Here is a 13,565-nt window from a genome sequence, read left to right as displayed (position 1 = left end):
TGCAATGTCCTCTCCCCCGTGCTCCTCTGCACCGTCCCCTCCTCCATGCTGTCTCCTGTTCTATGATGTCCCCTCCTCTGTGCTGTCCCCTCCTCTGTACTGTCCCCTCCTCCCTGCTGTCCCTCCCTCTGCGATGTCCCCACCACTGCACCGCTCACCCAAGCCCATCTCCCACCAGCATGTTGCGTGACTTACTCTGTTATTTATTTTTCCATGTTATTGAGATAAAATTCATTACCCTATGACTCACCCATCTAAAGCGCACAGTCATTTTTGGTACATTCAGAGTTGTGCAGCCATCACCACAAATTTCATGACATTTTCATTACTCACAAAGATGTCTCTTACTCCTGAGCAGCCATCTCCACCCCCGATCTCCTTCATCCTGCCCTGTAACCCTGGGGCAGGGTTACAAACCTATTTTCTGTTTCTATAGATTTGCCTATTTGGGTTATTCATATAAATGGGATTTCTGTTATTTTTGTGTCTCCCCCACTAGACCATAACTCTTATTCACTGATGCACCGTGAGTGCCTGGCATGTCCTAGCACAGTGGACTTTTACAGAATTTTGTTGCATTGATCTGATGGGGCACAAATATATATCCACAAAGATTATCCCTGAAGTATTACTTGTAATCATAAAAATTTGAGAAGGGATGGATATCCAGAATTAAGGGATAGGTTAAAAACAATACTCTAGCCATTTAAATAATGACGGAGAAAATCTCCTAATGCTATGCAAAACATCCCCAGTGTATTAAGTACAAAAATTGTTATTAACTAGCATGTCTCTATTTTACAGCGTTTCTTAAAATGATAGGTAAAACTTTTGTAAACAGAAATTAAGGCAATAAACATTCTTCTTTATTGTGGTAAAATATACATAACAAAATTCGCCATTTTGACCCTTTCTTTTTTTTTTTTTTTTGAGACGGAGTCTCGCTCTGTCGCCCAGGCTGGAGTGCAGTGGCCGGATCTCAGCTCACTGCAAGCTCCACCTCCTGGGTTTACGCCATTCTCCTGCCTCAGCCTCCCGAGTAGCTGGGACTACAGGCGCCCGCCACCTCGCCCGGCCAGTTTTTTTGTATTTTTTTAGTAGAGACGGGGTTTCACTGTGTTAGCCAGGATGGTCTCGATCTCCTGACCTTGTGATCCGCCCGTCTCGGCCTCCCAAACTGCTGGGATTACAGGCTTGAGCCACCGCGCCCGGCCCATTTTGACCCTTTCTTAGGGTTTTAATGGCAAAAATTGCAATTGCTTTTGCACCAAGCTCATGTGTAGGATTTACCCTCTTGTGACTGTCTTATTTCACTTCACATAACGTTTTCAAGCTTCCTCCATGTTGTAGCATGTGTCAGAATTTCCTTCCTTTTTAAGGCTGAATAATATTCCATGTAATTAGGTGTTATTTTAAATAAGAAATTTGCAATAACATTCAAAAGAGTAAAATGCCTAGGAATAAATTTAATCAAGAAGGTGAAAGACATGGATGCTGAAAACTAAAAAACATTGCTGAAAAAATTAAAGACATAATTCAACAGAAAGACATTCCATGTTCGTGGATGGGAAGACTTAATATAGTTAGAATGGCAATACTCCATAAAGTGATCTACAGATTCAATGCAATTGCTGTCAAACTCCACTGGCCTTTTTGTTTTGCAGAAATGGAAAAGGTGTTCTAACATTCATATGGAACTGCAATGGGCCCTAAGTAGCCAAAACAATATTGAAAAACAAAAACAAAGTTGGAAGATTCATACATCCTGATTTCAAAACTTATTACAAGTCAAAGCCTTACGGTACTGGCATAAAGATAGATGTATAGACCAATGGAATAAAATTGAGAGGCCATAAATAAACCCAAACATCTATGGTGAACTGATTATTGACAAGGGGACCAAGATCATTCAATAAGGAAAGAACAGTCTCTTCAAAGAATGTTCGTGGGGCAACTGGATAACCACATGCAAAAGAACAAAGTTGTACCCTGCGATGGTTAACCTAGTGTGTCATCTTGGCTAGGCCACATTACCCAGATATTTGGTAAAATACCAGTCTGAATTTTGCTGTGAAGGTATTTTTTTCTTTTTATAATGATAAACTGGCAATTTATAATTGTGCAAATTTATAGAGTGCAAAGTTGTGTTATGATCTATGAATGCAGTGTGGAATAATTAAATCAAGCTGGTTAACATATCCATCACCTCAAATATTTAACATTTTTTGAATGAGAACATTTTAAATTTACTCTGTTAAAATTTGGAAATCTCCAACGCTCTGTTTTTGACTGTATTCACCATGATGTGCAAAGAACTCAAAAAAAGAAGAAACATTCTTCTAGTCTGAGACTTTATACTCTTTGGCCATTCCCCACACCCCCAGCCTCTATAACCACTGTTCTGCTCTCTGATTCTGTAAGTGCAATTGTTTGAGATTCCACATGTAAGTGAGAACATATGGTATTTGTCTTTCTGGGTCTTAGTTATTTCACTTAGCATAATGTTCTAAAATTCCATCCAATTCTTCACAAATATCAGAATCTCTTTTGTTTTTAAGGCTGAATAGTATTCTATTGTGTATATATACCACAATTTCTTTATTCATCTGTTAAACACTTAAATTGATTTCATGTCTTAGCTATTGTGAATAATGCTGCAATAAACATGAGACTACAGACACCCCTTCAACAAACTCATTTCAGATGTTTGGGGTAAATACCCAGAAGTGGGATTGCTGGATCATATGGTAATTATATTTGTAGTTTTTTGAGGAATCTCTGTACTGTTTTCCATAATGGATGTACCAATTTACATTCCTACCAATGGTGTGCAAGGGTCCCCTTTTCTCCACATCCTTGATAACGCTGGTCTTTCATCTTCTCGATAAAAGATATTCAGACAAATGAGAAATGATATCTCATTGTGGCTTTAGTTTGCTTTTCTCTAATGACTAGTGATGTTGGTCATTTGTCTTCTTTCGAGAAATTTTTTTTTTTTTTGAGGCGGAGTCTCGCTCTGTCAGCCCGGGCTGGAGTGCAGTGGCCGAATCTCAGCTCACTGCAAGCTCCGCCTCCCGGGTTTACGCCATTCTCCTGCCTCAGCCTCCCGAGTAGCTGGGACTACAGGCACCCGCCACCTCGCCCGGCTAGTTTTTTTTGCATTTTTTAGTAGAGACGGGGTTTCACCGTGTTAGCCAGGATGGTTTCGATCTCCTGACCTCGTGATCCGCCCGCCTTGGCCTCCCAAAGTGCTGGGATTACAGGCTTGAGCCACCGCGCCCAGCCTCGAGAAATGTTTTTAATCACTGAAATGCAAGGGTGGTTCAAAATGCACTGATCGATAATTGTGATACATCACATTAATAGAATGAAAAAAAACATATGATCATCTCGTTAGATACAGAAAAAGCATTTGATAAAAGTCAACATCCTTTTATGATGAAAAAATCAGCAAATTAGATGTAGAAGGAATGTATCCCTTCAAGAGTACCATTGAGTGAATATGCAAAAAAAAAAAAAAAAAAGAAAAAACGTGCCTTAACACAATAAAGGCCATATTTAATGAGAAGCCCACAGCTAACATTATACTCAATGGTGAAAAATTGAAAGCCTTTCCTCTAAGATATGGAACAAGGCAAGACTACTCTTGACCAACTTCTATTAAATATAGTATTGGAAAGTCCTGCCCAAAGCAATTAGGACAAAGAGAGAAGAAAGAAAAGGCATCCAAAATAGGAAAGAAGTCGAAATTGTTACTGTTTGCTGGCAACTTTTATTTTATAAATTATATTATATTATATTTATTATTTTTTTTTGTTTATATATTTTGAGGACATTAAAGTCTTGCTCTAGTCACCCAGGCTGGAGTGCAGTGGCACGATCTCAGCTCACTACAGCCTCACTCTACCAGGTTTCAAGTGATTCTCCTGCCTCAGCCTCCATGAACAGGCTGGACTACAGGCATGTGCCACCATGCAGCCTAATTTTTTTTTTTTTTTGAGACGGAGTGTCACTCTGTTACCCAGGCTGGAGTGCAGTGGCGTGAATCTCAGCTCACATGCAACTCCGCCTCCCAGGGCTCACACCCATTCTCCTTGGCCTCAGCCTCCCGAGTAGCTGGGACTACAGTGCCACGCCACCATGCCCTGGCTAATTTTTTGTATTTTTCTAGTAGGACAGGCGTCTTCACATATTGGTTTCACCATATTGGCCAGGCTGGTCTTGAACTCCTGATCTGGTGATCCACCTGCCTTGGCCTCCCAAAGTGCTGGGATTATAGGTGTGAGCCACCACACCCAGCTGGCAACCTTATCTTATATGTGGAAAACCCTACAGACTCCACAAAAAAACTGTTAGGACTAATAATGAATATAGTAAAGTTCCAGGACACAAAATCAACACACAAAATTAGTAGCATTTTATACACTAACAATATACTCTCTGAAAGAAGAAATCAAGAGAATAATCTCATTTACAATAGCTACAAAAAAATACTAAAGAATAATTTTATCATGGAGGTGAAAACCTGTGCACCAAAACTATAAAACACCAATGAAATCAATTCAAGAAGGCAAATGAAAGATATTCCATGTTCATGGATTGGAAAATTAATATTGTTAGAATGCCCATACCACCCAAATAAATCTACATGTTTAATGTAATCCCTTTCAAAGGCCCAACATCATTTTATTTATGAAAAGAGAAAAAAATCCTGAAATTCATATAGAACCATAAAACCCAAAAATAGCCACGGCAATCATGAGCAAAAAGGACAAAGCTGGATATACCACACGACCTGATTTTAAACTTTACTACAAAGCTATAGTAATTTTAAAACAGCTTGGAATTGGCAAAAACAAAACAACAGGACACCTACCAGTGGAACAGAATAAAGAGCCCAGAAATGAACCCAACTAATTTTCAACAAAGGTGCCAAGAAGACAAGGACAGCCTCTTCAATAAATGGTGTTGGGAAATCTGCAATTTTCACATGTCAAAGAATGAAACTAGACCCTTATCTCACACCATATAAAAAAATCAACTCAGAATGGATTAAAGAGCTAAATGTAAGACCAGAAACTCTAAAACTACTAGAAGAAAACTTAGGGGAAGGACTATACAACATTAGTCTGGGTAGTGACTTTTTGGATTTGGCCCCAAAGTGCAGGCAACAGAAATAAATATAGATAAATTGGATTACATCAAACTGAAAAGCTTCTGCACAGCAAAAGAAACAACAGGGTGCAGAGACAACCTATGGATTGGGAGAAAATATTTACAATTCATACATCTGATGGGTTAATATCCAACATATATAAAGAACTCAAAAAATTAAACAGCAAGAAAATAACAACAACAAAAAAATGGGTAAGAGACTGGGTTTGGTGGCTCATGCCTGTAATCCTAACACTTTGAGATGCTGAGGCAGCAGAATAGCTTGAGGCCAGGAGTTTGAGACCAGCCTAGACAACATAATGAAACCTCGTCCCAACGGCAAAAAACCAGGTGTGGTGGTGTGTGCCTATAGTCCCAGCCACTTAGGAGGCAAAGGCGAGAGGATTACTTGAGCCCAGGAGTTTGAGTTTGCAGTAAGCTATGATCACGCCATTGAATTACAGTCTGGGCAACGGAATGGGACTGTCTCTTAAAAGAAAAATGAAAAAGTAAGATTTAAAGGCAAGGAGAAAAGGAAAAAATGTAAGGGAACTGAATATACATTTTCACTGAAGTTTTAAAGCCATGAATGTATTTTGCACAAACGCTTTTATCATGTGCAGTCATTTTTTGTAAATGATTTTTTGTAAAGCCAGCAGATACAGGTTAAAGTGATGTTTTCACCTGAGTATATGACCGAAAAATGTTTGAATCATTGTCAGTTTCCTGTACTGGCAGTATTAATCTGGAAGAAAGTGGTTGAATAGAGAAAAGTAAGAGCAAGACCATTTAGTCAGTACTTTCACATAGGGCTTGGTCATTTGCAACAATAAATTTGTTCATTGGCAGGACTTCCCACCAAGTTAGAATAGATTCTATGCTATTTGATAAAAGATAGCAATAATAAAGTTTTTTTTTTTTTCTCTTCAGCATTTGCTTTAAGAGAAAAATCCTGAAGCTTGTAGGGATTTCTGATGCCAGGAAACCATGAAACGTGAGAGTATATTTAGCAATCAGGGTAACTTAGCTCATGGTAATTGGCACGTGTATAGTTATAATTTGCATTCTAGTTATTTAAACTGAGATATTCTTGATCAGGCTGAACACACTGTGAGTAGAAGATTTGCTTTCCCCGAGAAATAAGATAGAGTCTTTGGAGGATGGCCTTGGTAAACTGGTAGGTCAGCTTCCTCTGGATTTTGGCTATTTCTCTAGTTCTTCCATCATTCCTCAGGGCCCTGGCAATTTTCTGAGTAAGTCACGGGGTTCCGGTTGACTTTTCTTTTTCCCTGAAGGTTTTCCCTAAAGTTTTTCTTTATTTTTCAATACAAATGGAAAGATGTCTTTGGTCTTATCTACCCCTGGATACAAGACGCCATCTTGGCATTACGTGGGGATTCGTGAAGGTATTAAAACGGTCAGAGCTTCTTCCTGCTACTGTGGTTCTCCAGTTATACACAGGTTCCTCTGTGGGCAACACTTCTTAGCAGATGGAATTTCCTCTGACATGAGGACAGTGGTTGATGAAAGCCAGGTCATTTTTGTCATCTGGGGAGGACTGAAGATCAGTTGAATGTTACATCAGTACCTGAAAAGCACCTTCAAATGCTTCACCCAGCTTGTCTTGTTCAACACAAGTCATGCTTCACTGAATGGACGATTCTCCCCATCGGTGTCCAATGTAGCATCCACTGTACAATGTGGATACAACCTTCCCTGTCCTCTGAAACGCACGTCAGCACCACCCTGCTGTGAGTACTTTAAAGATGAGATTAGCATTTAAATCAGTAGACTCTGAGTACAGCTGACAACCCTCTGTGATGTGGGTGGGCCTCATCCAGTTAGTGGAAGGCCCTGAGAGATACAGACTGAGATCCCCAAGTAAGAGGGAATCCGGCTTCCAGACTCCTTGGATTGGACCTGCCGTTTCAACTCTTCTCTGGGTCTCCAGCAGAATTTGGACTTGCCAGCCCCCACAATTGCATGAAATAATTCCTTAAAATAAATCTTTCTCTCTTGTTCTGTTTCTCTAGAGAACTTTGATACAGAGGGTAAGTCTTCCTGTTCTCAGATTTTTCAATGGATTTGACATCAAAAGCACCACCACAAAAGATGAGAAACTGGACCTCATCAAAATTAAAATTGTGATGCATCAAAAGACATTATAAAGAAAATGAAAAGACAACCTAAGGAATATTTGCAAATCATATATCTGATGAAGATTTAATGTCTAGAACATATAAAGAACCCTTTCAACTCAACAACAAATTGACAACCCAATTTAAAAATGAGTAAAGGCCGGGCGCGGTGGCTCAAGCCTGTAATCCCAGCACTTTGGGAGGCCGAGACGGGTGGATCACGAGGTCAGGAGATCGAGACCATCCTGGCTAACACGGTGAAACCCCGTCTCTACTAAAAAATGCAAAAAAAACTAGCCGGGCGAGGTGGCGGGTGCCTGTAGTCCCAGCTACTCGGGAGGCTGAGGCAGGAGAATGGCGTAAACCCGGGAGGCGGAGCTTGCAGTGAGCCGAGATCGCGCCACTGCACTCCAGCCTGGGCAACAGAGCGAGACTCTGTCTCAAAAAAAAATTAAAAAAATAAATAAATAAATAAAATAAAATAAAATAAAAATGAGTAAAGACTTGAATAGACCTTTCTCCAAAGAAGATATACACATGGCCAACAGGCACATGAAAAAGGTGGTCCACATCATTGGTTATTAAGGAAATGTAAATCAAAACCATGATGAGATGCCACTTCACACCCACCAGGATGGCTGTAATAAAAAAAAATGGAAAAGAACACGTGGTGAGAGTGTGGAGAAGTCAAAACCCTTGGATTGCTGGCAGGAGTGTAAAACGCCGCAGCTGCTATGGAAAACAGTTGGTGGTTCCTTAAAAAGTTAAACATAGAATTATATGATCCATATGGTCATACCACATACCCTTCTAGGCATATACCCAAGAGAGATGAAAACATATGTCCGTGAACAAACTTCTACACGAATGTTTATGGCAGCATTATTCATAATAGCCCAAAGACAGAAACAATCCAAACGTCCACCCGTGGATGAATGAAGAAATGTATGTGCAGGAACATTCGCCACGTGCCACAGCATCATGAGCCTTGAAAACGTGCTGCAAGGTGAAAACCGGTCACAAAGGTCACGCATTACGTGATTCTGTTTACATGAAACACCCAGAATAGGCCAATTCAGAGAGACAGAAAGCAGATGAGGGATTGCCATGGCTGAGGTGAGGAAGTCAGTGGTGATTGTTAAAAGGGTGTTTTCTGGGGTGATAAAAACCTTTTGAAACTAGAGAGGTGATGGGTGCACAGCACCATGAATGCAGAAAATGCCTCAGAATCGTACCCTTTAAAACAATTGTTTGTTATATGAATTTCTTTGAAAAAAGAAAAGGGAAGACTGGCCACCCCCACTTCCATCAGGGCCCAGCTTTCTCCACTGTGCAGGGTGTCCTCTCGCCTGTTCACCTTAGCTGGATCTGGGCCAGGCCCCTCACAGTGCCCCCACGCCCCTGGCCACACCGAGACCCCGGGATCCAGCCTTCCAGGCTCACTGGTGGGTGACTGCCTTACCCACCAGTGACTGCCTGTGGCAGCGTGGACATAGGCCTGGGTGGCCTGTCGGGCTGTAGCCATGGGCAGCAGCTGCATCAGACCCACCATTTCTAGCAATAGCTCATTCCCAGGCCTCATTCTGGGCCCCTTCAGCCAGATTCCTGCAAGTGCCAGGCCAGGTGCAGAGACAGATGCTGAGCCTCTGGCTGCCGCCTGGGGGCTGCTCCCCACCTCTCCCCACCTCTGGCCCCCACACCCCGTTACTTCAGCACCTGGGCCTGATCTCCCGTCCCACAGGCCTTCTCTCTGTAGTACGGGCACCTGCAGAGTCGCTGAGCGGCAGGGCTCGGCCACCGTGGAGTGCTTGGCCCTTCGTCCAGCACGCGAAAGCCAACACACGGCTGGATGCAGGGATACAGCCCGGGGGTCCTTGGGTCCCCGCAGGCTCCCAGGAGGAGGTGGCACAGCAGCCTCCGGGTCTGAGCCTCCTGATGAACGAGTTCTTTTCTGAGGACCTGGGCCAGCAGCTCTCATGGGCAGGCCTTGTTCCCCCACTCCTGCTGCCTGCCCTGGGGGGCAGCGGAGTCCTTCCTCGGCCACGCTGCTGCCAGGAGCAGGCAGGAGCGAGGTTTCCAGAGGGGCAGACGTTGGGTACATGGGTCATTGCGAGGCTGAGTCCTATGCCCAGCAGGGAGGGAGCTCTACTGGGGTTGGGGATGGCTTCCCTGAGGCCCGGCCGCTGGAGTCAGGGCTGCCCCCTTCCCTGCTGTGTTTCACTCTGCCTTTGTCCTGAGACTGCCTGATTCACCCATAAAGTTAAGGCTCGGTTTGGGTAATTGTTCCCCTGAATACTGTTCGTTTAATCAGGACAGGCAGCTCATGTAAGAGCCACAAAGGACATCAAGCAGAATGGAAGGCTGGCTGTGCTGTCCCCTCACCCACAGGGGGTCAGGACACAGCCTCCTGCCCAGCTGAGCTGGCCACTCCACAGGGCCTGGCGCCTCCATGCCCCGGAGGCAGCACTGCACATACTTTTCCTGTGACTTTCAAATCTTTCTTTTTGCACATGAAACCCAACGATTTTTAGGGAAAAACATTCCCTTTGTTCAATTCCCTTTATCAGCCTTTCTCACTGAGCTGGGTGTGTTAGACAAGGAGACTGTCCCTGAGCTGCCGGGGACTCGGTGTTGGAAAGTGTTGGCTGGACCTGACCTTGGTGTCACGTCTGCTGAAAGAGACAGGCCGGTGGTGCTCCATTTACACAGACAAGCCCACATGGCCCTTGTCTGTGCTCTGATGAGGAAGAATATGATGATGAGGGTCAGGGGACGATTTCGTGGGTGGATACTCCCCAGGCACCTGAGACATGGTCTGGTCCCAGGAGACCCAGGGGGAGGCACCCAGAGAAGGTCCTCTGGGATGGGTGCCCTCAAGGAGAGACGGGCTGAGACATGGATGATCAAGGCACACTCGGAGCTGGGCAGGGCTGGACGGTGCACAGAAAGGAGTGGGGGTCGCCAGAGGTGGCATCTGGGAAGCCTGTCCTTCAGCAGGCCTTGAGCCAGACTCTGGGGTAGGGACAGTGAGGAAAACCAGCCTCAGCCACATGGGGCTGCAGTCCTGGGGAGGGGAGCTTCTTGGGACATGGTGCGCACCACGAGGGAGGTGGGTCCTGTGTGGGAGATGAGGGGAGGCTGCTTTGGTCTTGTAGGGTGGTGGAACATTGGCCAGGCTGCAGGAAGGGAACCCGTGCGGGGCCTCAGCTCACACCTGCAGCTGGTTTTGCTTTTGGAGAAGATGGTTCCAGGTCCAATTCTCATAAGGCTCTGCAGATAAATTTAACCACAAATCCAGTTTTTATAACTTGCAAGAAAGTAGGTTTTGGTAACAAACCTTGAGGCGAATTTATCTGATTGCAGCACCGATGTGTGCAGATACACTTTTCTGATTACTTTACGATCCCTCCGATGAACACAAACTAATCAACTGCAAAAGAGGATGAAATCTGGGTAATAATTTTCAGTGCTTTTTTCTAAGCTTATTTATGATGCAATCACACAAGGCAAAGCGTGAGGCGGTGGCTGTGCTGGGACAGTGACGCTGCAGAGTCCCAGCGGCCGTGGTTTTCGCAGGTGGTTAAGTTGGGCTGTCCGCGGCACCTAGGGGGCCACAGGCCTGACATCCTGGCTTTTGTGTCTCAAATGCAGTGGCCTCGTGGTCTATGCGGACGGACCCCTGAACTTGGACCGCAAGGCGGAAGACATGTCCGAGCTGTTCCGGCCCTTCCACACGTTACTGCGGAAAATAAGGTGGGGATGGAGATAGAGGAGGTGTGGGAGGGGAGAGGGACAGGAGGGCCACGGGTGGGCGCTGAAGTCATGTTTAGCTGCTGCCTCCAGGTCCTCCTCCTCTCTGTGAGGAAGGATGGGCCGGTTAATATTCCTGGTGGGGGGGGCTCACAAACGACCCATGGGGGTCACAGAGTCCTGGCTTTTGCCCCTGCCCGGGCATTGCATGGGGTGGATGCTCTCTTGGGCTGAACTGGGAGAGTGAACCTCACACTTCCTGACATGGTGCAGGAACAGCTAACTATCCCCACTGTCCCCACCATCCCCACCGTCCCACTGTCCCCACCGTCCCCATTGTCCCCACCGTCCCCACTGTCCCCACCATCCCCAAAGCGCTCGCTTCTGTTGGAGTAGTGGTGCTCTTCCTATGCCCTTTGTCTTTAGTTACTGGTTTACGTCTGTGTCCACATGGGGGACCCCCCCTTTTAAAACATGATGCCTTCCCTTCATATGGGCCAAGGGCTTTGCTGGGTGGCCTGAGCCGACAGAACCCAGCTGTGGTTTCTTGGAGGGATGGGGGCCACGTGAAGCCCATGGCCGCATGTCCTCCGCGTGCCACCCTGGCCCTGTGGCCTGGGACAGCTTGGTATTTCCTACTATGGCCCCTGATCACTGCAGCCAGGTTTCCTTCGGGGACCCGGAAGCCTAGAACTCTGCCCCATGAGGGCCAGAGGTCCCGTGAGTCCAGACAGTGAAAAGTGACCCCATGTGCTGTGGGCTGCCCGTCACCCTTGCAGATGGGATTGTGAGCTCTTGGGGCCTTGGCAGGTGGTCCTTGGCGACAGTGGGCTGAAGGGCAGGGGTGCTTGGTTCAGTCTGTGTTTCATCTGGGAGATGGCTGTCGTTGTTTCCCTCCTGCTTGGGGGGATGGGACCTCTGGACCTGGAGGTCACAGTCCCATCCTTCCTCGAGTGACGTGGAGGAGACCACAGCGAGGAGAGGCATGGATGCCACCTAGACTGGGAAGGCACATGCGCCCCCCCACCCCACATATGGGGGTCTTACAGGAAAGGTGGCGCAGGCACCGGGCCGTGGCTGGAGAATGAGCCTCCTGGGCAGTGTGAGGCCAGAAGGGGGCCCAGGCCATGCAGGAGCGGAGTGGACGTCCTGGGAGCATATCCGCCCTTGGCCTACATGGGCAATGGAGAGGGGGATGAAGCTTAACGGGCTAGAGGCAGAATGCTGTCGAGGGATTAATGCTGGGATTACAGGTGGACCACCACGCCCAGCTAATTAAAATTTTTTTTTGTAAAGATGAGGTCTTGCCATGTTGCCCAGGGTGAACTCCTAGGCTTAAGCTTTCCTCCCGCCTTGGTCTTCCAAAGGGTTGGGATTACAGGTGTGAGTCACCTCACCTTGCGGAAAGCTGTGTGGATAGAACATGACTCTGCTGCCCACCCTGGGGCCCTGATATGGGGAACCTCACCCATGGGTAGGGCAGCTGGGACCTGGGTGTGCACCCACAGGCTGGCCCTGCCGCCCCGACAGAACTGCTGCTTGTGCCCCCTGCCCACCCACGGAGAACAGCGAGAGTCCACGGATGAGCCTGCACCTCCTCCAGTGTCAGGGTTTGAAGACTTACCTGTTACTGTCCACGTGGCCTGACATTGACAGAGCTTCAGAAACTGCCAACTTCAGCTCAGGATCACGTGCCACCCTGGAAGAGAAAAGCCGGAAAGAGGTGTCTGAGTAGAACTCTTAAAAAGAACCTGCAGTCCGTTGTAAAATAATTGGCGAAAAATATGAAATTTTTAGAGTGGATATTTTAATATAGGCAATATATAGGAAATATAGGCAGAAATAACCAGGCAACTTCATGTCTTTTTAAAAGCTGGGCAAAACTACTGCTTTGGGAGAGATAGGATGCCCAGGCTGTGGTGGCCAGTTCTCCAGCTGCAGCAACTACAGAAAACCTGCTGGATACATTTGAAAGATCCTGTTTATTATTTTTGAGACGGAGTCTCGCTCTGTCGCCCAGGCTGGAGTGCAGTGGCGCCATCTCGGCTCACTGCAAGCTCCACCTCCCGGGTTCACGCCATTCTCCTGCCTCAGCCTCCCGAGTAGCCAGGACTACAGGCGCCCGCCACCACACCTGGCTAATTTTTTGTATTTTTAGTAGAGACGGGGTTTCACTGTGTTAACCAGGATGGTCTCGATCTCCTGACTTCGTGATCTGCCTGCCTCGGCCTCCCAAAGTGCTGTGATTACAGATGTGAGCCACCGCACCCAGCTGTTTTTTTTTTTTTGAGACGGAGTCTCGCTCTGTTTCCCAGGCTGGAGTGTAGTGGTGTGATCTCAGCTCACTGCAGTCTCCGCCTCCAGGTTCAAGAGATTCTTCTGCCTCAGCCTCCTGAGTAGCTGGGATTACAGATGCGCGCCACCATGCCTGGCTAATTTTTATATTTTTATTTTATTTATTTATTTATTTATTTTTAATATTTTTAGTAGAGACAGGGTTTCACCATGTTGGTCAGGCTGGTC

The 13,565-nt window shown here is 46.1% G+C and overlaps 1 protein-coding gene across 15 annotated transcripts in view; it reads left to right on the top strand.

Annotated features, from left to right (window-relative positions):
* ZFYVE28 (zinc finger FYVE-type containing 28) overlaps nucleotides 1-13,565 on the top strand; it is a 153,380-nt gene that overhangs the window by 90,618 nt on the left and 49,197 nt on the right. For 13 of the 15 annotated variants that reach the window (XR_001886403.1, XM_017876242.1, XM_017876241.1 and 10 more), the window contains one exon: nucleotides 10,944-11,045. Coding sequence is in view for 14 of the 15 variants with exons in the window: in XM_017876242.1 (XP_017731731.1) it covers nucleotides 10,944-11,045 (102 nt within the window). In the remaining variant the exon portion in view is untranslated. Of the gene's footprint in view, nucleotides 1-1,664; nucleotides 2,544-7,187; nucleotides 7,243-10,943; nucleotides 11,046-13,565 lie in introns of those variants that run through there. The other 2 variants (XM_017876255.1, XM_017876254.1) reach the window with 2 other exon arrangements.

Source organism: Rhinopithecus bieti, unplaced genomic scaffold, assembly GCF_001698545.2.
Source record: "Rhinopithecus bieti isolate Rb0 unplaced genomic scaffold, ASM169854v2 scaffold_9581, whole genome shotgun sequence".
In the NCBI taxonomy this organism is placed as follows: domain Eukaryota; kingdom Metazoa; phylum Chordata; class Mammalia; order Primates; family Cercopithecidae; genus Rhinopithecus; species Rhinopithecus bieti.
Note: the sequence above shows the minus strand (reverse complement) of the source record. Positions and strands in the feature narration are given on the sequence as shown.